The 24,981-nt window shown below is 43.0% G+C and overlaps 1 protein-coding gene across 1 annotated transcript in view; it reads left to right on the top strand.

Annotated features, from left to right (window-relative positions):
- Positions 1–760: 760 nt before the first annotated feature.
- LOC306935007 (pleckstrin homology domain-containing family M member 3-like) overlaps positions 761–24,981 on the top strand; it is a gene marked incomplete at its 3' end in the record, with an annotated part of 75,711 nt that continues 51,490 nt past the window's right edge. Inside the window, exons 1-5 of the mRNA XM_079517829.1 lie at positions 761–883; positions 5,525–6,476; positions 15,893–16,033; positions 16,486–16,670; positions 16,901–17,067. Of these exons, the coding sequence (XP_079373955.1) occupies positions 6,366–6,476; positions 15,893–16,033; positions 16,486–16,670; positions 16,901–17,067 (604 nt within the window). The 5' untranslated portion in view covers positions 761–883; positions 5,525–6,365. The remainder of the gene's footprint in view (positions 884–5,524; positions 6,477–15,892; positions 16,034–16,485; positions 16,671–16,900; positions 17,068–24,981) is intronic.

Below are 24,981 nucleotides of genomic sequence, written 5' to 3'. Positions count from 1 at the left end.
TTTATTTAATTCGGATTAGCAGGGACATTTTCTGTTGAGCTAAAAAACAAAAAGAAAAAAAAAGGGTCCCCTGGTGCCCAAGGGCCCCTGGGCAAGTGCCCATATGGTAGATCCGGCCCTGCCCCCCCCCCCCCCCCCCCTCTTTCTTTTGTTGGAATATCCTTCTGTTGAAAATGGCTATATGACCAATATATCACCCCAAGGAAAAGCAGAAGTCTCCCAGAAGGGGATGCACAGAAATGATGATTCAGTGGAAATAACCTTTTGCATTGTTAAGTGTGCCAGACTTCATGAACTGCCACTCGGTGAGTGACTATGTATTGCTGAGAGGGAGAGCATTTTGGACGCCCAGAGATCTCTGTAACTCATTCTATTATTCAATCTGTAATATTTTATCTTTATGCAATTTGATTAAATACACGTTAAACCTTAATACATTTGTCCGTTCTTAAACTTCACCAATTAAAGGACGCGCAGAGATAGCGTGCTCCATGAGGGTATTTTAAATGATCTCACTGCATTCATTTGTTTGTTTTCCTCAAAAGGCTATCTACAACACTTTCTTTCTTTCTTTCTTTCTTTCTTTCTTTCTTAATATTTGCAATCATTTAACACACACCATGTTCTCTTATGGGTGTCTCAAATGGGGGTCCACGGCCAAATCAATATATGAATTAATTAATTAATTCATATAATTATTTGTAATTAACTAATAACACCGGTACACCCCCCCCACCCTCTGTGTTCATGTTCTGCAGAGGGCTGACTGACGCATGGAACCATGAACCGGTGCCGCTCCGTTTTCCTTCAGGACGACATTCGCGGTGACACACCGGCTACAGAAAAAAACAAATGACACATTATTAGTAAACAGAAACAGAAGGTGAGTTGGAGGCGCTTTGTTTATATTTATAATAACGATGTTATTTTGAAGAACAGACCTGTGCTCGGCTGTAGGAGGAGGACGTGTGTGTGTGTGTGTGTGTGTGTGTGTGTGTGTGTGTGTGTGTGTGTGTGTGTGTGCTAACGTTAGCATAGCGGCTAACAGCTGATGGTGTTGTTTACCATCGTTGACCTTCTGCTCTCATTGTTATTATTATTGTTATCATTTATTGGACACACAGCCTGGACGAGCGGACACACATGTACACATTCACTGGGGAACCTCCATCTTCTCCCAACAATGTAATAATGATAATAGTAATAATGATAAAAGATTTGGAACATGGACTAAAGTAATGTCTGTGTGAATTCTAAAATAGGATTTTAGATAGCTTGCTAAATGTGGACAGATGGCAGGTTTCAGTGTATGTGGATATTCTACTGTCAGATTCAGGTTCTGGGTTCACTGATGATCCTAGATGAGTAAGATGACTGTTTCTATGGATTAGATGTATTTATTATTTATTACCAATGGTGTTGTTCTTGCTTCACTGTAAATCGCTCTGGATTAAGAGCGTCTAAATTCCTACATTGTAAACGAAACAGCTTTTATGCTTCCATAGTTGTTCCATCTTTCATGTGTAGAGTGTAGTTTGTGTGTGTATATATATATATATATATATATATATATATATATATATATATATATATATATACAAACTACACTCTATTATTATTATAATTATAGTCATGGAAAACAAGTCCCTAGAGCAGAGTGGTTTTCAACCCTTTTCATATCGAGGTCCATTAGTTATTCGGCAGTTGAGTCACGGACCACCATTTGACGACGTTTAGCCTCAATTTAAGCCTCAATATTTGTTGTCGTTGGATAAGACTTTGTCCACATTTCCATGCTGTATTGATGTTGGTACCATTAGGAGAGATAACAGGATATGGCTATAGACTTCTGGTAAATTAAGTAATGCAGGTGCTTAACAATAATTTAACTCTTGAGAGTGTAACATGAAACCAAATGGACCCGTATGGGGGACCACCTGGAACCCCCTCAAGGACCCCTGCCCTAGGTTATTGACTGATGAAGGGGGAGAATCATGGCAGCGCAAAATATCCTTTAATTCCCTGAGCTCTGATGGAATGATGCGTACATCGATGAGCCGTGGTAGGACGGACCGTGGGAGACCACTTCGAATCAGTAACACAAACCTTTGCCTCGATTATGATTTAACGAATGGGATTATTTAAAATAAAATAGTGAAAAATGGCAGATCTGCAAGCTCACGACGAGACTGTGGATAGTGCTATTGTTTTGCACACAAATTTGCGCACCATCAAAGTGTGATGCTGGGATACCGTGATAAGCACTGTTTTACTCAATTTAGTTGCTGTTTGTGTCGATGCGTATAACAAAAACTACAAAGATGGACGTGTGGCTTGATGTGTCATCAGTGAGTCAAGGTCACTGATCTGTCATGAATCATCAAATACACTCCTGTCATAACAGCACAGCTGCAACCATCCATGATCTTTAATTATCATCTTCTTTATTCTATGCAATTTTTATTTGATTCATCAAATAATAATAGATATTTATACATGCGACAGCACGTCCCATTTACTATGGTCCCTGACCCTGATTTACTATCATCCCTGATGATGTCATAGTGTAGATTCCATAGTTAACAGACAGAACCACTAAAGCTCTATCATACTCGGTCGTATAACAGTTTGTGAAGAAAAAGCCACGTTGTGCCATGCCTGCATGTTGTTGGGAGCTTATAGATCGGCTATTTTCACTATTTCTGGAAAAATATATTTTGCCAGCTTTTGCTAATAATTGTTAGGGACTAGAGCGGTGCCAGTTGGGCACTGGCCTACTTGGAAGTTGGAATGATATAAATTGCAAATGCATGCCCCTCCCAGAGAGGGTCCATTTGGTTCCAACTATCATTTAGCTGGGGACCCCCTGGAACTCCCTCAAGGACCCCTGGGGGTCCCCGGAGCTGCGGTGCTCTTGAGACTCCTTATTTCCTAAACCCTTACACTCCGGAATCGCTGACAGCCAAATGCTGCGTGCGGATTGGCTAGCGGTGATGTCATCATGGCCTCTAAATAATTGATGTGTGTGTGTGTGTGTGTGTGTGTGTGTGTGTGTGTGTGTGTGTGTGTGTGTGTGTGTGTGTGTGTGTGTGTGTGTGTGTGTGTGTGTGTGTGTGTGTGTGTGTGTGTGTGTGTGTGTGTGTGTGTGGAGGAAAGTGGAAGTCCCTGCTGGACTGTTCAGTGGGACGAGAGAGGGAGGGAAATCAATGAGAGAGAGAGAGAGAGGCGCAGAGACACTCAGACAGTACATCATAATATGGGGAGAGAGGAGGTGTTGCCATGTCTGCTTGTTGTAAGTCACTTTGGATTAATTTTCGGCAAAGTTCCTTAAATATTGGGTCTAGTTTTTAAAGTGTAGTAAATTTAGTTGCTTATTTGGGCTCTCTTCCTAAATGTTGTTTATCCCATTCAGGACGGGAACCCCTTTTGGTGTTTTAAGCATTACATTATACTTTAGCTGTATGCTGGAACAGCATATTTTCAGATGGGGGTCCACGGTCAAATACAGATAATTCTGGGGGTCCTTGACATGAAAATTGTTAATCACCAATGACATTGAAACATAGGTTGATCAGAAAACTTTTAAGATTTAGATTTTAGAAGACCTTTTTTTAGAATCATGAATTAAAAAAAAAAAGATGGCTCCAGGTGACACATTTTGAACGTAGCAATGTTCAGCAACTATACAGACTAAAGACAATGAATACTTTCATGGAAGAAAATCGAGTTTCCCCTTTGAGCAAGAATGGTGCAGCACTCATTTACAACGGCCCATGATGTGTATTAGGTTTAAGGTGTTCTTGATTGCATGTGTGGCCTACTATAGTTTGTGTCTTTTGGGGCTTGTTGTTTCCATAGACCCCGGTTGCTTAAATCCCTCTCACAGAATCTGGCAACACACAGAGATAGACAGAGAGACATGAGCAGATGGATGGATGGATGGATGTATGGATGGATGGATGGATAGATGGATGGATACCGTAGATAGTGTGAGTGTGAATTGAACTCCACCCATCCCCCCCCCCACCGTCACCATGCTAGGCTAGCTGATGACTATCATCATCTGTCAGGGAGACGGCCAAAGGGAGGGAATGCTACTGTATAATATGATGCTGTGTAGAGAGCCTGTATTCCTCCTGGCCATACATGAGGCTTTATACCTGAAGGAATTATGACGACTATATGTACAGTATGTAAGGACACTCCAGTACTTCTACACTACAGTAGGTAATAGGTTTACTTTTTAGTTTGTTTATATGTTGTTGTGATTCAGGGTTAGGCTCAAGTTAACTCAGCCGTGGTAACTTCATGTTTTGTCTTTAAAGAGTGTTTCGTTTTCTGTGTGTTTCTTCACATGCTGTAAGTGGGGGCTGACTCTGACTGACACTGTACTGTACTGTACTGTACTGTACTGTACTGTACTGTACTGTACTGTACTGTACTGTACTGTACTGTACTGTACTGTACTGTACTGTACTGTATAGGCTAGAATGATATGCTGTCAAATCAGTGCGTCGATGTACTGCCGGGAGGAGAGAAAGTGGACAATGGAAACAAACAAAGTATTTTACTATTGTGTTTAAATGTTAAACTTTGACAAAATAGTGTCAAGTTGCTGATCTGTATGTTGGTGGTAAACAAATTAACTTACTTTGAAAAATCTCCACTAGACAACTGTTAGTGAATGGAAAGAGATGCCTCTTTGGAGTATTTTGAACATATTGACATATTGACTAACATGTATTTGTAATGTTATATACTTCAAATAGGCCATCATTCATTCATTTACGCATTATGTGATAGCAATGAATGAATGAATGAATTAATGAATTAATGAACAAATGTGTTGATAAAAGGAAAGGGCACATCCAAAATGTAAGCCCCAAGGCTTAGTCTATTAAAATAGTGTTTTCCTTTGCAGTTTTCTAAGCAAATGTCGTAGTTGGGCAAAGTGGGTGCTTTGGGACTCTGAACACATGTAGAAGGGGTACAGCAGACAGTGAAGTTTGAGAAACACTGATATACCGCGCCCTGTTTGATCCATCCATCCATCCATCTTCAACCGCTTATCCGTAGTCGGGTCAACAGCTCCACCAGAGAGCTCCAGACTTCCCTCTCCAGAGCAACATTAGTAACTTCCTCCTGGGGGATCCCGAGACGTTCCAAGGCCAGTGGGCTTCTTTCCAGGAGAAGAAGCAGTGACTCTACTCCGAGTCTCTCTCATGTGACTGAACTTCTCACCCTATCTCTAAGCGAGATGCCAGCCACCCGTCGGAGAAAACTCATTTCGGCCGCTTGTATTCGCAACCTTATTCTTTGGGTCATGACCCACACTTTATGACCATCGTTGAGAGTAGGAAGGAAGACTGCTCGGTAGACAGAGAGCTTTGCCCTTTTGATAATAAATTATCTTGTATTGTTTAGTTGCGGACGGTGTCCCTTGACAGACCATGTCTAATTTATATTCTCTCTCTCTCTCTCTCTCTCTCTCTCTCTCTCTCTCTCTCTCTCTCTCTGCTATTAGAGTGAAACCACAAGCCGCATGAAGCTGACAGCATCGATGCGATCTGAGCAGGATGACGAGTGTCCGCACCGGGCCAGCTGATGCTTCATGTCCACTCCCCCGTCGAGCCTGGACGTCTCCCCAAACCCCCTCCTGACTCCCCCATCGAGTCTGGACGTCTCCCCAAACCCCCGCCTGACTCCCCCCTTCACCACTCGCCCCCAGTTCAGCTTCCCTCGCTGTGTTCTGAAGCCTCCATGTGTATTTAGCTAAGTAGAGCAATCGTTCCGCCTAAATCGGTGTAATTTCTGGCAGCGTTTCTGGCAACCCCCGTGCCGCTGAATGTGTGTGTGTGTGTGTGTGTCACGTTTTGGCTTAAGTGAAGTCCCCCCCCCCCTCCTCCGATGCCCTGACACCCTGACGTGAGGGAAAGAGCAGCTTCTCCCTGGACGAGAGCCCTGACGTGAGGGGTAGAGCCGCCAGAGAGAGAGGGCCTTCTTCCTGGACGAGAGCTCCATGACTTTATACTGGTCAGAGAGAGGAGCTACATGACTTTAGTGGTCAAACGTTATAGTCGTTAGCTAGTAAAGCATCTACAGCCCTGTCCCCCATTCTTGAAATCGTTTTGCTTCCAGAAGGACGAACACAAGGGAGATGATCTGGATGTCGCCAACATGTGGGTGAGTTTTTTTCCACTCTACCTGTGAACCCGTGTGGCACTGAAATACTTCCAGCCCAGCCCGGGAGAAGACGCAGGCCGGCCCCAGGGCCAGGGAGAAGACCCAGGCCGGCCCCCGGCCCAGGGCCCAGGGAGAAGACCCAGGCCGGGCCCCCGGCCCAGGGAGAAGACCCAGGCCCAGACATGGAGGGGCTGGACGTTGTGGGCGACATCAGCCCCGCGTTGGAGGCCACCGAGGAGGACTTCCTCCACTGCCTGGGTGGGAGTCCTGACACGAGCCAGAGCCATGCCAGGGTAGGCCCGTCACAGTTATTACATTTTACATTTTATTTTCAAAAATACATTTATTTAGTTCAGTCAGATAACTCACAAATAGATTTAACCAATATTTATTATGGAATGAGAATACAAGTGTGCATATAACATTTTGTCTTGGCGTTCGGCTCTGCTGCATTTTTCTCCCTGCTCGACACAATTATATAACCATCCAGAGCAGGGAGAATGATATACAATAACTGCCCCTGATATACAATAACTGCCCCTGATATACAATAACTGCCCCTGTGCAACTTGTGATTACTAAGCCTAAATGGCAAACAGAAATACAAATTGTAACGTTCCAATGTTCAATGCAAAAAATACAAAACAAAAATAAAATGATCGTTAATTGCAATTACTAGCCCTTACCCGTTGTGAGATATTGACAGACAGTCCTACAACAACCAGTCTTAACTGTGACAGACAGCCCTACAACAACTAGTCTAACTGTGACAGACAGTCCTACAACAACCAGTCTTAACTGTGACAGACAGCCCTACAACAACTAGTCTAACTGTGACAGACAGCCCTACAACAACCAGTCTTAACTGTGACAGACAGCCCTCCAACAACTAGTCTAACTGTGACAGACAGCCCTACAACAACCAGTCTTAACTGTGACAGACAGCCCTACAACAACTAGTCTAACTGTGACAGACAGTCCTACAACAACCAGTCTTAACTGTGACAGACAGCCCTACAACAACTAGTCTAACTGTGACAGACAGTCCTACAACAACCAGTCTTAACTGTGTTTAACTGTGACAGACAGTCCTACAACTAGTCTAACTGTGACAGACAGTCCTACAACTAGTCTAACTGTGACAGACAGTCCTACAACAACTAGTCTAACTGTGACAGACAGCCCTACAACTAGTCTAACTGTGACAGACAGCCCTACAACAACTAGTCTAACTGTGACAGACAGCCCTACAACAACCAGTCTTAACTGTGACAGACAGCCCTACAACAACTAGTCTAACTGTGACAGACAGTCCTACAACTAGTCTAACTGTGACAGACAGTCCTACAACAACTAGTCTAACTGTGACAGACAGTCCTACAACAACTAGTCTAACTGTGACAGACAGTCCTACAACTAGTCTAACTGTGACAGACAGTCCTACAACAACTAGTCTAACTGTGACAGACAGTCCTACAACTAGTCTAACTGTGACAGACAGTCCTACAACAACCAGTCTAACTGTGACAGACAGTCCTACAACAACCAGTCTAACTGTGACAGACAGTCCTACAACAACTAGTCTAACTGTGACAGACAGTCCTACAACTAGTCTAACTGTGACAGACAGTCCTACAACAACTAGTCTAACTGTGACAGACAGTCCTACAACAACCAGTCTTAACTGTGTTTAACTGTGACAGACAGTCCTACAACTAGTCTAACTGTGACAGACAGTCCTACAACAACTAGTCTCACTGTGACAGACAGTCCTACAACAACTAGTCTAACTGTGTCTCACTGTGACAGACAGCCCTACAACAACTAGTCTAACTGTGACAGACAGTCCTACAACAACTAGTCTAACTGTGACAGACAGTCCTACAACAACTAATCTAACTGTGTCTCACTGTGACAGACAGTCCTACAACAACCAGTCTTAACTGTGTCTAACTGTGACAGACAGTCCTACAACAACTAGTCTAACTGTGACAGACAGTCCTACAACAACTAGTCTAACTGTGTCTCACTGTGACAGACAGCCCTACAACAACTAGTCTAACTGTGACAGACAGCCCTACAACAACTAGTGTAACTGTGTCTCACTGTGACAGACAGCCCTACAACAACTAGTCTAACTGTGACAGACAGCCCTACAACAACTAGTCTAACTGTGTCTCACTGTGACAGACAGTCCTACAACAACTAGTATAACTGTGACAGACAGTCCTACAACAACTAGTATAACTGTGACAGACAGTCCTACAACAACTAGTCTAACTGTGACAGACAGACCTACAACAACTAGTCTAACTGTGACAGACAGCCCTACAACAACTAGTGTAACTGTGTCTCACTGTGACAGACATCCCTACAACAACTAGTCTTAACTGTGACAGACAGCCCTACAACAACTAGTGTAACTGTGACAGACAGCCCTACAACAACTAGTGTAACTGTGACAGACAGCCCTACAACAACTAGTCTTAACTGTGACAGACAGCCCTACAACAACTAGTCTCACTGTGACAGACAGCCCTACAACAACTAGTCTTAACTGTGACAGACAGCCCTACAACAACTAGTCTAACTGTGACAGACAGTCCTACAACAACTAGTCTTAACTGTGACAGACAGTCCTACAACAACTAGTCTAACTGTGACAGACAGTCCTACAACAACTAGTCTCACTGTGACAGACAGCCCTACAACAACTAGTCTCACTGTGACAGACAGCCCTACAACAACTAGTCTTAACTGTGACAGACAGTCCTACAACAACTAGTCTAACTGTGTCTCACTGTGACAGACAGCCCTACAACAACTAGTCTTAACTGTGACAGACAGCCCTACAACAACTAGTCTCACTGTGACAGACAGCCCTACAACAACTAGTCTTAACTGTGACAGACAGCCCTACAACAACTAGTCTTAACTGTGACAGACAGTCCTACAACAACTAGTCTCACTGTGACAGACAGTCCTACAACAACTAGTCTTAACTGTGACAGACAGCCCTACAACTAGTCTAACTGTGACAGACAGCCCTACAACAACTAGTCTTAACTGTGACAGACAGTCCTACAACAACTAGTCTAACTGTGACAGACAGTCCTACAACAACTAGTCTTAACTGTGACAGACAGTCCTACAACAACTAGTCTTAACTGTGACAGACAGTCCTACAACAACTAGTCTTAACTGTGACAGACAGCCCTACAACAACTAGTCTCACTGTGACAGACAGCCCTACAACAACTAGTCTCACTGTGACAGACAGTCCTACAACAACTAGTCTCACTGTGACAGACAGCCCTACAACAACTAGTCTCACTGTGACAGACAGTCCTACAACAACTAGTCTAACTGTGACAGACAGTCCTACAACAACTAGTCTTAACTGTGACAGACAGCCCTACAACAACTAGTCTTAACTGTGACAGACAGTCCTACAACAACTAGTGTAACTGTGTCTCACTGTGACAGACAGCCCTACAACAACTAGTCTTAACTGTGACAGACAGCCCTACAACAACTAGTCTCACTGTGACAGACAGCCCTACAACAACTAGTCTCACTGTGACAGACAGCCCTACAACAACTAGTCTTAACTGTGACAGACAGTCCTACAACAACTAGTCTAACTGTGTCTCACTGTGACAGACAGCCCTACAACAACTAGTCTTAACTGTGACAGACAGCCCTACAACAACTAGTCTCACTGTGACAGACAGCCCTACAACAACTAGTCTTAACTGTGACAGACAGCCCTACAACAACTAGTCTTAACTGTGACAGACAGTCCTACAACAACTAGTCTCACTGTGACAGACAGTCCTACAACAACTAGTCTTAACTGTGACAGACAGCCCTACAACTAGTCTAACTGTGACAGACAGCCCTACAACAACTAGTCTTAACTGTGACAGACAGTCCTACAACAACTAGTCTAACTGTGACAGACAGTCCTACAACAACTAGTCTTAACTGTGACAGACAGTCCTACAACAACTAGTCTTAACTGTGACAGACAGTCCTACAACAACTAGTCTTAACTGTGACAGACAGCCCTACAACAACTAGTCTCACTGTGACAGACAGCCCTACAACAACTAGTCTCACTGTGACAGACAGTCCTACAACAACTAGTCTCACTGTGACAGACAGCCCTACAACAACTAGTCTCACTGTGACAGACAGTCCTACAACAACTAGTCTAACTGTGACAGACAGTCCTACAACAACTAGTCTTAACTGTGACAGACAGCCCTACAACAACTAGTCTTAACTGTGACAGACAGTCCTACAACAACTAGTGTAACTGTGTCTCACTGTGACAGACAGCCCTACAACAACTAGTCTTAACTGTGACAGACAGCCCTACAACAACTAGTCTAACTGTGACAGACAGCCCTACAACAACTAGTCTTAACTGTGACAGACAGTCCTACAACAACTAGTCTCACTGTGACAGACAGCCCTACAACTAGTCTCACTGTGACAGACAGCCCTACAACAACTAGTCTAACTGTGACAGACAGCCCTACAACTAGTCTCACTGTGACAGACAGCCCTACAACAACTAGTCTAACTGTGACAGACAGCCCTACAACAACTAGTCTCACTGTGACAGACAGCCCTACAACTAGTCTCACTGTGACAGACAGTCCTACAACAACTAGTCTTAACTGTGACAGACAGCCCTACAACAACTAGTCTCACTGTGACAGACAGTCCTACAACAACCAGTCTTAACTGTGACAGACAGCCCTACAACAACCAGTCTTAACTGTGACAGACAGCCCTACAACAACTAGTCTTAACTGTGACAGACAGCCCTACAACAACTAGTCTCACTGTGACAGACAGCCCTACAACTAGTCTCACTGTGACAGACAGTCCTACAACAACTAGTCTTAACTGTGACAGACAGCCCTACAACAACTAGTCTCACTGTGACAGACAGTCCTACAACAACCAGTCTTAACTGTGACAGACAGCCCTACAACAACCAGTCTTAACTGTGACAGACAGCCCTACAACAACTAGTCTTAACTGTGACAGACAGCCCTACAACAACTAGTCTTAACTGTGACAGACAGTCCTACAACAACTAGTCTCACTGTGACAGACAGTCCTACAACAACCAGTCTTAACTGTGTTTAACTGTGACAGACAGTCCTACAACAACTAGTCTAACTGTGACAGACAGTCCTACAACAACTAGTCTCACTGTGACAGACAGTCCTACAACAACCAGTCTTAACTGTGACAGACAGCCCTACAACTAGTCTAACTGTGACAGACAGCCCTACAACAACTAGTCTAACTGTGACAGACAGTCCTACAACAACTAGTCTAACTGTGACAGACAGCCCTACAACAACTAGTCTAACTGTGACAGACAGTCCTACAACAACTAGTCTAACTGTGACAGACAGTCCTACAACAACTAGTCTCACTGTGACAGACAGTCCTACAACAACTAGTCTAACTGTGACAGACAGTCCTACAACAACTAGTCTAACTGTGTCTCACTGTGACAGACAGCCCAACAACAACTAGTCTAACTGTGACAGACAGTCCTACAACAACTAGTCTCACTGTGACAGACAGTCCTACAACAACTAGTCTAACTGTGACAGACAGTCCTACAACAACTAGTCTAACTGTGTCTCACTGTGACAGACAGCCCTACAACAACTAGTCTAACTGTGACAGACAGTCCTACAACAACTAGTCTAACTGTGACAGACAGTCCTACAACAACTAATCTAACTGTGTCTCACTGTGACAGACAGTCCTACAACAACCAGTCTTAACTGTGTCTAACTGTGACAGACAGTCCTACAACAACTAGTCTAACTGTGACAGACAGTCCTACAACAACTAGTCTAACTGTGTCTCACTGTGACAGACAGCCCTACAACAACTAGTCTAACTGTGACAGACAGCCCTACAACAACTAGTGTAACTGTGTCTCACTGTGACAGACAGCCCTACAACAACTAGTCTAACTGTGACAGACAGCCCTACAACAACTAGTCTAACTGTGTCTCACTGTGACAGACAGTCCTACAACAACTAGTATAACTGTGACAGACAGTCCTACAACAACTAGTATAACTGTGACAGACAGTCCTACAACAACTAGTCTAACTGTGACAGACAGCCCTACAACAACTAGTCTAACTGTGACAGACAGCCCTACAACAACTAGTGTAACTGTGTCTCACTGTGACAGACATCCCTACAACAACTAGTCTTAACTGTGACAGACAGTCCTACAACAACTAGTGTAACTGTGACAGACAGCCCTACAACAACTAGTGTAACTGTGACAGACAGTCCTACAACAACTAGTCTCACTGTGACAGACAGCCCTACAACAACTAGTCTAACTGTGACAGACAGTCCTACAACAACTAGTCTAACTGTGACAGACAGTCCTACAACAACTAGTCTAACTGTGTCTCACTGTGACAGACAGCCCTACAACAACTAGTGTAACTGTGACAGACAGCCCTACAACAACTAGTCTAACTGTGACAGACAGTCCTACAACAACTAGTCTAACTGTGACAGACAGCCCTACAACAACTAGTGTAACTGACAGACAGCCCTACAACAACTAGTCTAACTGTGACAGACAGTCCTACAACAACTAGTGTAACTGACAACAACTAGTGTAACTGTGACAGACAGTCCTACAACAACTAGTCTAACTGTGTCTCACTGTGACAGACAGTCCTACAACAACTAGTCTCACTGTGACAGACAGTCCTACAACAACTAGTGTAACTGTGTCTCACTGTGACAGACAGTCCTACAACAACTAGTCTAACTGTGTCTCACTGTGACAGACAGTCCTACAACAACTAGTCTAACTGTGACAGACAGCCCTACAACAACTAGTCTCACTGTGACAGACAGCCCTACAACAACTAGTCTAACTGTGACAGACAGTCCTACAACAACTAGTCTAACTGTGACAGACAGCCCTACAACAACTAGTCTCACTGTGACAGACAGCCCTACAACAACTAGTCTAACTGTGACAGACAGTCCTACAACAACTAGTGTAACTGTGTCTCACTGTGACAGACAGTCCTACAACAACTAGTCTAACTGTGACAGACAGCCCTACAACAACTAGTCTCACTGTGACAGACAGTCCTACAACAACTAGTGTAACTGTGTCTCACTGTGACAGACAGTCCTACAACAACTAGTCTAACTGTGACAGACAGCCCTACAACAACTAGTCTCACTGTGACAGACAGCCCTACAACAACTAGTCTAACTGTGACAGACAGTCCTACAACAACTAGTGTAACTGACAACAACTAGTGTAACTGTGACAGACAGTCCTACAACAACTAGTCTAACTGTGTCTCACTGTGACAGACAGTCCTACAACAACTAGTCTAACTGTGACAGACAGTCCTACAACAACTAGTCTAACTGTGACAGACAGCCCTACAACAACTAGTCTCACTGTGACAGACAGCCCTACAACAACTAGTCTAACTGTGACAGACAGCCCTACAACAACTAGTCTAACTGTGTCTCACTGTGACAGACAGTCCTACAACAACTAGTCTCACTGTGACAGACAGCCCTACAACAACTAGTCTAACTGTGACAGACAGCCCTACAACAACTAGTCTAACTGTGACAGACAGTCCTACAACAACTAGTCTAACTGTGACAGACAGTCCTACAACAACTAGTCTCACTGTGACAGACAGTCCTACAACAACTAGTCTAACTGTGACAGACAGTCCTACAACAACCAGTCTTAACTGTGTTTAACTGTGACAGACAGTCCTACAACAACTAGTCTAACTGTGACAGACAGTCCTACAACAACTAGTCTAACTGTGACAGACAGCCCTACAACAACTAGTCTAACTGTGACAGACAGTCCTACAACAACCAGTCTTAACTGTGTTTAACTGTGACAGACAGTCCTACAACAACTAGTCTAACTGTGACAGACAGCCCTACAACAACTAGTCTAACTGTGACAGACAGCCCTACAACAACTAGTCTAACTGTGTCTCACTGTGACAGACAGCCCTACAACAACTAGTCTAACTGTGACAGACAGTCCTACAACAAATAGTCTAACTGTGACAGACAGTCCTACAACAACTAGTCTAACTGTGACAGACAGTCCTACAACAACTAGTCTAACTGTGACAGACAGTCCTACAACAACTAGTCTAACTGTGACAGACAGTCCTACAACAACTAGTCTAACTGTGACAGACAGTCCTACAACAAATAGTCTAACTGTGACAGACAGTCCTACAACAACTAGTCTAACTGTGACAGACAGTCCTACAACAACTAGTCTAACTGTGACAGACAGTCCTACAACAAATAGTCTAACTGTGACAGACAGTCCTACTACAACTAGTCTAACTGTGACAGACAGTCCTACAACAAATAGTCTAACTGTGACAGACAGTCCTACTACAAATAGTCTAACTGTGACAGACAGTCCTACAACAACTAGTCTTAACTGTGACAGACAGCCCTACAACAACTAGTGTAACTGTGTCTCACTGTGACAGACAGTCCTACAACAACTAGTCTAACTGTGACAGACAGTCCTACAACAACTAGTCTAACTGTGTCTCACTGTGACAGACAGCCCTACAACAACTAGTCTAACTGTGACAGACAGCCCTACAACAACTAGTGTAACTGACAACAACTAGTGTAACTGTGACAGACAGTCCTACAACAACTAGTCTTAACTGTGACAGACAGTCCTACAACAACTAGTCTCACTGTGACAGACAGTCCTACAACAACTAGTCTAACTGTCTCTCACTGTGACAGACAGTCCTACAACAACTAGTCTAACTGTCTCTCACTGTGACAGACAGTCCTACAACAACTAGTCTCACTGTGACAGACAGTCCTACAACAACTAGTCTCACTGTGACAGACAGTCCTACAACAACTAGTCTTAACTGTGACAGACAGTCCTACAACAACTAGTCTCACTGTGACAGACAGTCCTACAACAACTAGTCTTAACTGTGACAGACAGCCCTACAACAACTAGTCTCACTGTGACAGACAGCCCTACAACAACTAGTCTCACTGTGACAGACAGCCCTACAACAACTAGTCTCACTGTGACAGACAGTCCTACAACAACTAGTCTTAACTGTGACAGACAGCCCTACAACAACTAGTCTCACTGTGACAGACAGCCCTACAACAACTAGTCTCACTGTGACAGACAGCCCTACAACAACTAGTCTCACTGTGACAGACAGCCCTACAACAACTAGTCTTAACTGTGACAGACAGCCCTACAACAACCAGTCTTAACTGTGTCTCACTGTGACAGACAGCCCTACAACAACTAGTCTAACTGTGACAGACAGCCCTACAACAACTAGTCTTAACTGTGACAGACAGCCCTACAACAACTAGTCTAACTGTGACAGACAGTCCTACAACAACTAGTCTCACTGTGACAGACAGCCCTACAACAACTAGTCTCACTGTGACAGACAGCCCTACAACAACTAGTCTAACTGTGACAGACAGTCCTACAACAACTAGTCTAACTGTGACAGACAGTCCTACAACAACTAGTCTAACTGTGACAGACAGCCCTACAACAACTAGTGTAACTGTGTCTCACTGTGACAGACAGTCTAACTGTGTCTCACTGTGACAGCCCTACTCCAACAAGGGGGACGACGTGGCCTCCAGGCAGAAGGCCAGCAAGCAGCTGCAGGATGCGTCCAGCGTGGCCCTGGGGAAGCTGAGCTCCAGCGGAGTGTGGGGCCTTCTGGCCCCCCGGGACCAGCACCCTGAGGTCAGTAGGTGCAGCGGGGGTGGGGGGCAACTAAATCTACCGTTTATTTAGTCGACAATTTTTTTTTGGCAGGCCTTGATGGCGTCATAATGGCTGATGTTACACTTGCTGAAAATAGCCGATCTACAAGCTCACCACACGTTGTGCTGCGACGTGTTGAGTCAAAGTCAAAGTTGTACGATTAGTCACACACGTTACCGCTGTGAAATTTGTTCTCCGCATTTGACCCATCTCTTGGAGCGGTGAGCCGCAGCGTGCGCCGCGCTCGGAAAGTGTAAAATGACCTATACTGGATATCTTGTCCACTAGACCCTCCCTAACATTTTAGTCTAGTTTTCATTTGTTGACAATTTTCATAACTTGGTTTCCATTTAGTTTCCGTCAGTAGTGAAAATCCATTACTGTTCTATTATTTAAATTATTTTTTTAATATTGTATTATTCTGTCTCTAGGTGGGACCCCTGGGCCTGGCCTGGACCACCGTGCCCGGGGACCACCAGGGGACCCCCCCCTCTGCCTTCAGCGTGCTGGGGCTGGGGGGGTTCGGGGGCGGCGGGGGTCTCCGCTACGGCAAGAGGTGCCGCGCGCGCTCCACCAACGACCTGGCAGCCCAGGCTAAGGACTGCACCGCCACCAGGTTAGACACACACACACACACACACACACACACACACACAGACCCAAGTTTTGCACCGGCTAATGTTATGATCTAAACTGGAGAGCAGGAAAGATGCACATCGGAGACAGCGCATTCACCTGACAAATATGACTATGTCATAATTTCTTGTTTTTCTGTTATTTGGTTAGTTTTAGTTAACAGTTTAATGGATTAAATAACTAACTGTTCTCGCGTTGCTGCTCCACCAGTAACTGTAGCTCAACCACCTCCTCCGCCACCAACTCCGCCTTCAAGAAGGGACACAGCCGCTCGCGCTCCGACGTCAACTACCGGCCCTCTGCCTACACCGACAACGGACTGCTCACGGTGGACGGGAACGCGCTCAAGAACATGGCCCTCAACCACCTCAGAGAAGGTCAGTTGGCACTCTCCCTCTCTCTGTGTGCGTGCGTGCGTGTTTTATCAGGCTGATATTTCTCCTATCTTTAGACACTTCAAACCTATCACCCCCGCCCTCCCCTGCCCCCTCCCCTCCATTCCAGCACTTTGAGATTTGTTTCAAATGTAAAGTGCGTTATAAATAAAATGTATTATTATTATTAACAACTCGTCGAGTCCCGGCCTCTCATGTCGTCATGGCCCGAACGGGGGGAGGCTATTGGTTAAGAACAGAAGATCTTTAATGGCGTTCCAGCAGCATTTATGGCGGATGGTAGCGTCTTTGTCACACTGAGATACGCTGAGAGGGTCCTCGACAGGAAGATGTCTGGGAAGAAGAAAGCGTGGTGCATTAGGAAGGGACGAGCCGCATTAGAAATGTAGTCCTCCTGTGTTTGCATTGATCATGTCTGAGCCGTCCCGTTGTTCCTGTCGTGACCAAGAGGATTTCAATACAACGAGACGCGGGCCTCGTTCCCCTCGTCTCGCCGTCTGCTGGAGCATCCTCGCTCAGAGAGACGCCTAATGACACATGATTGTTATGAGGATGATAACCTGAAATCACACAGCTGTGTGCCCTCGCAATTGTGCACACACACACACACACGCACGCTCACACACACGTGCACGCTCACACACACACACGCTCATGCACGCACGCGCGCACCGCACACTCACACAGGCACACAGGCACACGCACACACGCACATGCACACACACTCAAATCTGAGTCAAAGAGCTCGGTGCAGTTTGTTTTGTGTGTGTGTGTGGGGGGGGGGGGGGGGGATAATAGGCAGTAATCCTGTCAGCAAATGGGGCTGAAATGAGTCGAGAGGAGAGGCGGTCCAATTACCCTGCCCCCGATACTAGCGGGATTATTTAGCATTAGCATAATGTGTCTAGTGCCAACGGGCGGCAGACCCTTTTTTTTCAAGGAAATTCAGAGTCCTAGACGGCTTTTTTTCTCCACACAGTGTGACAGGTGTGTAACAGTGATGGATGTGTGTGTAGGTTCAGCGTGTCACCTTCACGCCTCCCTGCTGGTGCCTTGCTCATTTACCTTGTGTTTTCTGAAGACATTTACCTTCCTTTGTGTTGTCCGAAGACATTTACCTTCCTGTTGTCTGAAGACATTTACCTTCCTGTTGTCTGAAGACATTTACCTTCCTGTTGTCTGAAGACATTTACCTTCCTGTTGTCTGAAGACATTTACCTTCCTGTTGTCTGAAGACATTTACCTTCATGTTGTCTGAAGACATTTACCTTCATGTTGTCTGAAGACATTTACCTTCATGTTGTCTGAAGACATTTACCTTCATGTTGTCTGAAGACATTTACCTTCATGTTGTCTGAAGACATTTACCTTCCTGTTGTCTGAAGACATTTACCTTCATGTTGTCTGAAGACATTTGCCTTCATGTTGTCTGAAGACATTTACCTTCCTGTTGTCTGAAGACATTTACCTTCATGTTGTCTGAAGACATTTACCTTCATGTTGTCTGAAGACATTTACCTTCATGTTGTCTGAAGACATTTACCTTCCTGTTGTCTGAAGACATTTACCTTCATGTTGTCTGAAGACATTTACCTTCCCTTGTGTTGTCTGAAGACATTTACCTTCATGTTGTCTGAAGACATTTACCTTCCTGTTGTCTGAAGACATTTACCTTCATGTTGTCTGAAGACATTTGCCTTCATGTTGTCTGAAGACATTTACCTTCCTGTTGTCTGAAGACATTTACCTTCATGTTGTCTGAAGACATTTACCTTCATGTTGTCTGAAGACATTTACCTTCATGTTGTCTGAAGACATTTACCTTCCTGTTGTCTGAAGACATTTACCTTCATGTTGTCTGAAGACATTTACCTTCCCTTGTGTTGTCTGAAGACATTTACCTTCATGTTGTCTGAAGACATTTACCTTCCTGTTGTCTGAAGACATTTACCTTCATGTTGTCTGAAGACATTTGCCTTCATGTTGTCTGAAGACATTTACCTTCCTGTTGTCTGAAGACAATTACCTTCATGTTGTTTGAAGACATTTACCTTCATGTTGTCTGAAGACATTTACCTTCATGTTGTCTGAAGACATTTACCTTCCTGTTGTCTGAAGACATTTACCTTCATGTTGTCTGAAGACATTTACCTTCCCTTGTGTTGTCTGAAGACATTTACCTTCATGTTGTCTGAAGACATTTACCTTCATGTTGTCTGAAGACATTTACCTTCATGTTGTCTGAAGACATTTACCTTCCCTCGTGTTGTCTGAAGACATTTACCTTCATGTTGTCTGAAGACATTTACCTTCATGTTGTCTGAAGAAATGTACCTTCATGTTGTCTGAAGACATTTACCTTCATGTTGTCTGAAGACATTTACCTTCATGTTGTCTGAAGACATTTACCTTCCTGTTGTCTGAAGACATTTACCTTCCTGTTGTCTGAAGACATTTACCTTCATGTTGTCTGAAGACATTTACCTTCCTGTTGTCTGAAGACATTTACCTTCCTGTTGTCTGAAGACATTTACCTTCATGTTGTCTGAAGACATTTACCTTCATGTTGTCTGAAGACATTTACCTTCATGTTGTCTGAAGACATTTACCTTCATGTTGTCTGAAGACATTTACCTTCATGTTGTCTGAAGACATTTACCTTCCCTTGTGTTGTCTGAAGACATTTACCTTCATGTTGTCTGAAGACATTTACCTTCATGTTGTCTGAAGACATTTACCTTCCTGTTGTCTGAAGACATTTACCTTCATGTTGTCTGAAGACATTTACCTTCATGTTGTCTGAAGACATTTACCTTCCTGTTGTCTGAAGACATTTACCTTCATGTTGTCTGAAGACATTTACCTTCATGTTGTCTGAATACATTTACCTTCCTGTTGTCTGAATACATTTACCTTCCTGTTGTCTGAAGACATTTACCTTCATGTTGTCTGAAGACATTTACCTTCATGTTGTCTGAAGACATTTACCTTCCTGTTGTCTGAAGACATTTACCTTCCTGTTGTCTGAAGACATTTACCTTCCTGTTGTCTGAAGACATTTACCTTCATGTTGTCTGAAGACATTTGCCTTCATGTTGTCTGAAGACATTTACCTTCCTGTTGTCTGAAGACATTTACCTTCATGTTGTCTGAAGACATTTACCTTCATGTTGTCTGAAGACATTTACCTTCATGTTGTCTGAAGACATTTACCTTCCTGTTGTCTGAAGACATTTACCTTCATGTTGTCTGAAGACATTTACCTTCCCTTGTGTTGTCTGAAGACATTTACCTTCATGTTGTCTGAAGACATTTACCTTCCTGTTGTCTGAAGACATTTACCTTCATGTTGTCTGAAGACATTTGCCTTCATGTTGTCTGAAGACATTTACCTTCCTGTTGTCTGAAGACATTTACCTTCATGTTGTCTGAAGACATTTACCTTCATGTTGTCTGAAGACATTTACCTTCATGTTGTCTGAAGACATTTACCTTCCTGTTGTCTGAAGACATTTACCTTCATGTTGTCTGAAGACATTTACCTTCCCTTGTGTTGTCTGAAGACATTTACCTTCATGTTGTCTGAAGACATTTACCTTCCTGTTGTCTGAAGACATTTGCCTTCATGTTGTCTGAAGACATTTGCCTTCATGTTGTCTGAAGACATTTACCTTCCTGTTGTCTGAAGACAATTACCTTCATGTTGTTTGAAGACATTTACCTTCATGTTGTCTGAAGACATTTACCTTCATGTTGTCTGAAGACATTTACCTTCCTGTTGTCTGAAGACATTTACCTTCATGTTGTCTGAAGACATTTACCTTCCCTTGTGTTGTCTGAAGACATTTACCTTCATGTTGTCTGAAGACATTTACCTTCATGTTGTCTGAAGACATTTACCTTCATGTTGTCTGAAGACATTTACCTTCCCTCGTGTTGTCTGAAGACATTTACCTTCATGTTGTCTGAAGACATTTACCTTCATGTTGTCTGAAGAAATGTACCTTCATGTTGTCTGAAGACATTTACCTTCATGTTGTCTGAAGACATTTACCTTCATGTTGTCTGAAGACATTTACCTTCCTGTTGTCTGAAGACATTTACCTTCCTGTTGTCTGAAGACATTTACCTTCATGTTGTCTGAAGACATTTACCTTCCTGTTGTCTGAAGACATTTACCTTCCTGTTGTCTGAAGACATTTACCTTCATGTTGTCTGAAGACATTTACCTTCATGTTGTCTGAAGACATTTACCTTCATGTTGTCTGAAGACATTTACCTTCATGTTGTCTGAAGACATTTACCTTCATGTTGTCTGAAGACATTTACCTTCCCTTGTGTTGTCTGAAGACATTTACCTTCATGTTGTCTGAAGACATTTACCTTCATGTTGTCTGAAGACATTTACCTTCCTGTTGTCTGAAGACATTTACCTTAATGTTGTCTGAAGACATTTACCTTCATGTTGTCTGAAGACATTTACCTTCCTGTTGTCTGAAGACATTTACCTTCATGTTGTCTGAAGACATTTACCTTCATGTTGTCTGAATACATTTACCTTCCTGTTGTCTGAATACATTTACCTTCCTGTTGTCTGAAGACATTTACCTTCATGTTGTCTGAAGACATTTACCTTCATGTTGTCTGAAGACATTTACCTTCCTGTTGTCTGAAGACATTTACCTTCCTGTTGTCTGAAGACATTTACCTTCCTGTTGTCTGAAGAAATTTACCTTCATGTTGTCTGAAGACATTTACCTTCCCTCGTGTTGTCTGAAGACATTTACCTTCATGTTGTCTGAAGACATTTACCTTCATGTTGTCTGAAGACATTTACCTTCATGTTGTCTGAAGACATTTACCTTCCCTTGTGTTGTCTGAAGACATTTACCTTCCTGTTGTCTGAAGACATTTACCTTCCCTTGTGTTGTCTGAAGACATTTACCTTCATGTTGTCTGAAGACATTTACCTTCATGTTGTCTGAAGACATTTACCTTCATGTTGTCTGAAGACATTTACCTTCCCTTGTGTTGTCTGAAGACATTTACCTTCATGTTGTCTGAAGACATTTACCTTCATGTTGTCTGAAGACATTTACCTTCCTGTTGTCTGAAGACATTTACCTTCATGTTGTCTGAAGACATTTACCTTCATGTTGTCTGAAGACATTTACCTTCCTGTTGTCTGAAGACATTTACCTTCATGTTGTCTGAAGACATTTACCTTCATGTTGTCTGAATACATTTACCTTCCTGTTGTCTGAATACATTTACCTTCCTGTTGTCTGAAGACATTTACCTTCATGTTGTCTGAAGACATTTACCTTCATGTTGTCTGAAGACATTTACCTTCCTGTTGTCTGAAGACATTTACCTTCCTGTTGTCTGAAGACATTTACCTTCCTGTTGTCTGAAGACATTTACCTTCATGTTGTCTGAAGACATTTGCCTTCATGTTGTCTGAAGACATTTACCTTCCTGTTGTCTGAAGACATTTACCTTCATGTTGTCTGAAGACATTTACCTTCATGTTGTCTGAAGACATTTACCTTCATGTTGTCTGAAGACATTTACCTTCCTGTTGTCTGAAGACATTTACCTTCATGTTGTCTGAAGACATTTACCTTCCCTTGTGTTGTCTGAAGACATTTACCTTCATGTTGTCTGAAGACATTTACCTTCCTGTTGTCTGAAGACATTTACCTTCATGTTGTCTGAAGACATTTGCCTTCATGTTGTCTGAAGACATTTACCTTCCTGTTGTCTGAAGACATTTACCTTCATGTTGTCTGAAGACATTTACCTTCATGTTGTCTGAAGACATTTACCTTCATGTTGTCTGAAGACATTTACCTTCCTGTTGTCTGAAGACATTTACCTTCATGTTGTCTGAAGACATTTACCTTCCCTTGTGTTGTCTGAAGACATTTACCTTCATGTTGTCTGAAGACATTTACCTTCCTGTTGTCTGAAGACATTTGCCTTCATGTTGTCTGAAGACATTTGCCTTCATGTTGTCTGAAGACATTTACCTTCCTGTTGTCTGAAGACAATTACCTTCATGTTGTTTGAAGACATTTACCTTCATGTTGTCTGAAGACATTTACCTTCATGTTGTCTGAAGACATTTACCTTCCTGTTGTCTGAAGACATTTACCTTCATGTTGTCTGAAGACATTTACCTTCCCTTGTGTTGTCTGAAGACATTTACCTTCATGTTGTCTGAAGACATTTACCTTCATGTTGTCTGAAGACATTTACCTTCATGTTGTCTGAAGACATTTACCTTCCCTCGTGTTGTCTGAAGACATTTACCTTCATGTTGTCTGAAGACATTTACCTTCATGTTGTCTGAAGAAATGTACCTTCATGTTGTCTGAAGACATTTACCTTCATGTTGTCTGAAGACATTTACCTTCATGTTGTCTGAAGACATTTACCTTCCTGTTGTCTGAAGACATTTACCTTCCTGTTGTCTGAAGACATTTACCTTCATGTTGTCTGAAGACATTTACCTTCCTGTTGTCTGAAGACATTTACCTTCCTGTTGTCTGAAGACATTTACCTTCATGTTGTCTGAAGACATTTACCTTCATGTTGTCTGAAGACATTTACCTTCATGTTGTCTGAAGACATTTACCTTCATGTTGTCTGAAGACATTTACCTTCATGTTGTCTGAAGACATTTACCTTCCCTTGTGTTGTCTGAAGACATTTACCTTCATGTTGTCTGAAGACATTTACCTTCATGTTGTCTGAAGACATTTACCTTCCTGTTGTCTGAAGACATTTACCTTAATGTTGTCTGAAGACATTTACCTTCATGTTGTCTGAAGACATTTACCTTCCTGTTGTCTGAAGACATTTACCTTCATGTTGTCTGAAGACATTTACCTTCATGTTGTCTGAATACATTTACCTTCCTGTTGTCTGAATACATTTACCTTCCTGTTGTCTGAAGACATTTACCTTCATGTTGTCTGAAGACATTTACCTTCATGTTGTCTGAAGACATTTACCTTCCTGTTGTCTGAAGACATTTACCTTCCTGTTGTCTGAAGACATTTACCTTCCTGTTGTCTGAAGAAATTTACCTTCATGTTGTCTGAAGACATTTACCTTCCCTCGTGTTGTCTGAAGACATTTACCTTCATGTTGTCTGAAGACATTTACCTTCATGTTGTCTGAAGACATTTACCTTCATGTTGTCTGAAGACATTTACCTTCCCTTGTGTTGTCTGAAGACATTTACCTTCCTGTTGTCTGAAGACATTTACCTTCCCTTGTGTTGTCTGAAGACATTTACCTTCATGTTGTCTGAAGACATTTACCTTCCCTTGTGTTGTCTGAAGACATTTACCTTCCCTTGTGTTGTCTGAAGACATTTACCTTCCCTTGTGTTGTCTGAATACATTTACCTTTCCTTGTGTTGTCTGAAGACATTTACCTTCCCTTGTGTTGTCTGAAGACATTTACCTTCATGTTGTCTGAAGACATTTACCTTCCCTTGTGTTGTCTGAAGACATTTACCTTCCCTTGTGTTGTCTGAAGACATTTACCTTCATGTTGTCTGAAGACATTTACCTTCATGTTGTCTGAAGACATTTACCTTCATGTTGTCTGAAGACATTTACCTTCATGTTGTCTGAAGACATTTACCTTCATGTTGTCTGAAGACATTTACCTTCCCTTGTGTTGTCTGAAGACATTAGGACAGTGTGTTGTTTCTCCAGGCCAAGTAGTGCTGCACAATTAATGGAAAAAGGATTGAGATCTATAGATTCAGACACCTACAAGATCTCATTTCTTAAATTCTGAATGTGATCCAGAACGGTGCAGCATTAGTTTTGCTGTCCAGTTAATTGTAGTTACTCTTGTGTTTTTGCTACAAGAGAG

Source organism: Electrona antarctica (assembly GCF_951216825.1).
Source record: "Electrona antarctica genome assembly, chromosome: 13".
NCBI classification, from domain to species: Eukaryota; Metazoa; Chordata; class Actinopteri; order Myctophiformes; family Myctophidae; genus Electrona; species Electrona antarctica.
The sequence above is the reverse complement of the archived record's forward strand: the minus strand, read 5'-3'. Positions and strand labels throughout refer to the sequence as shown.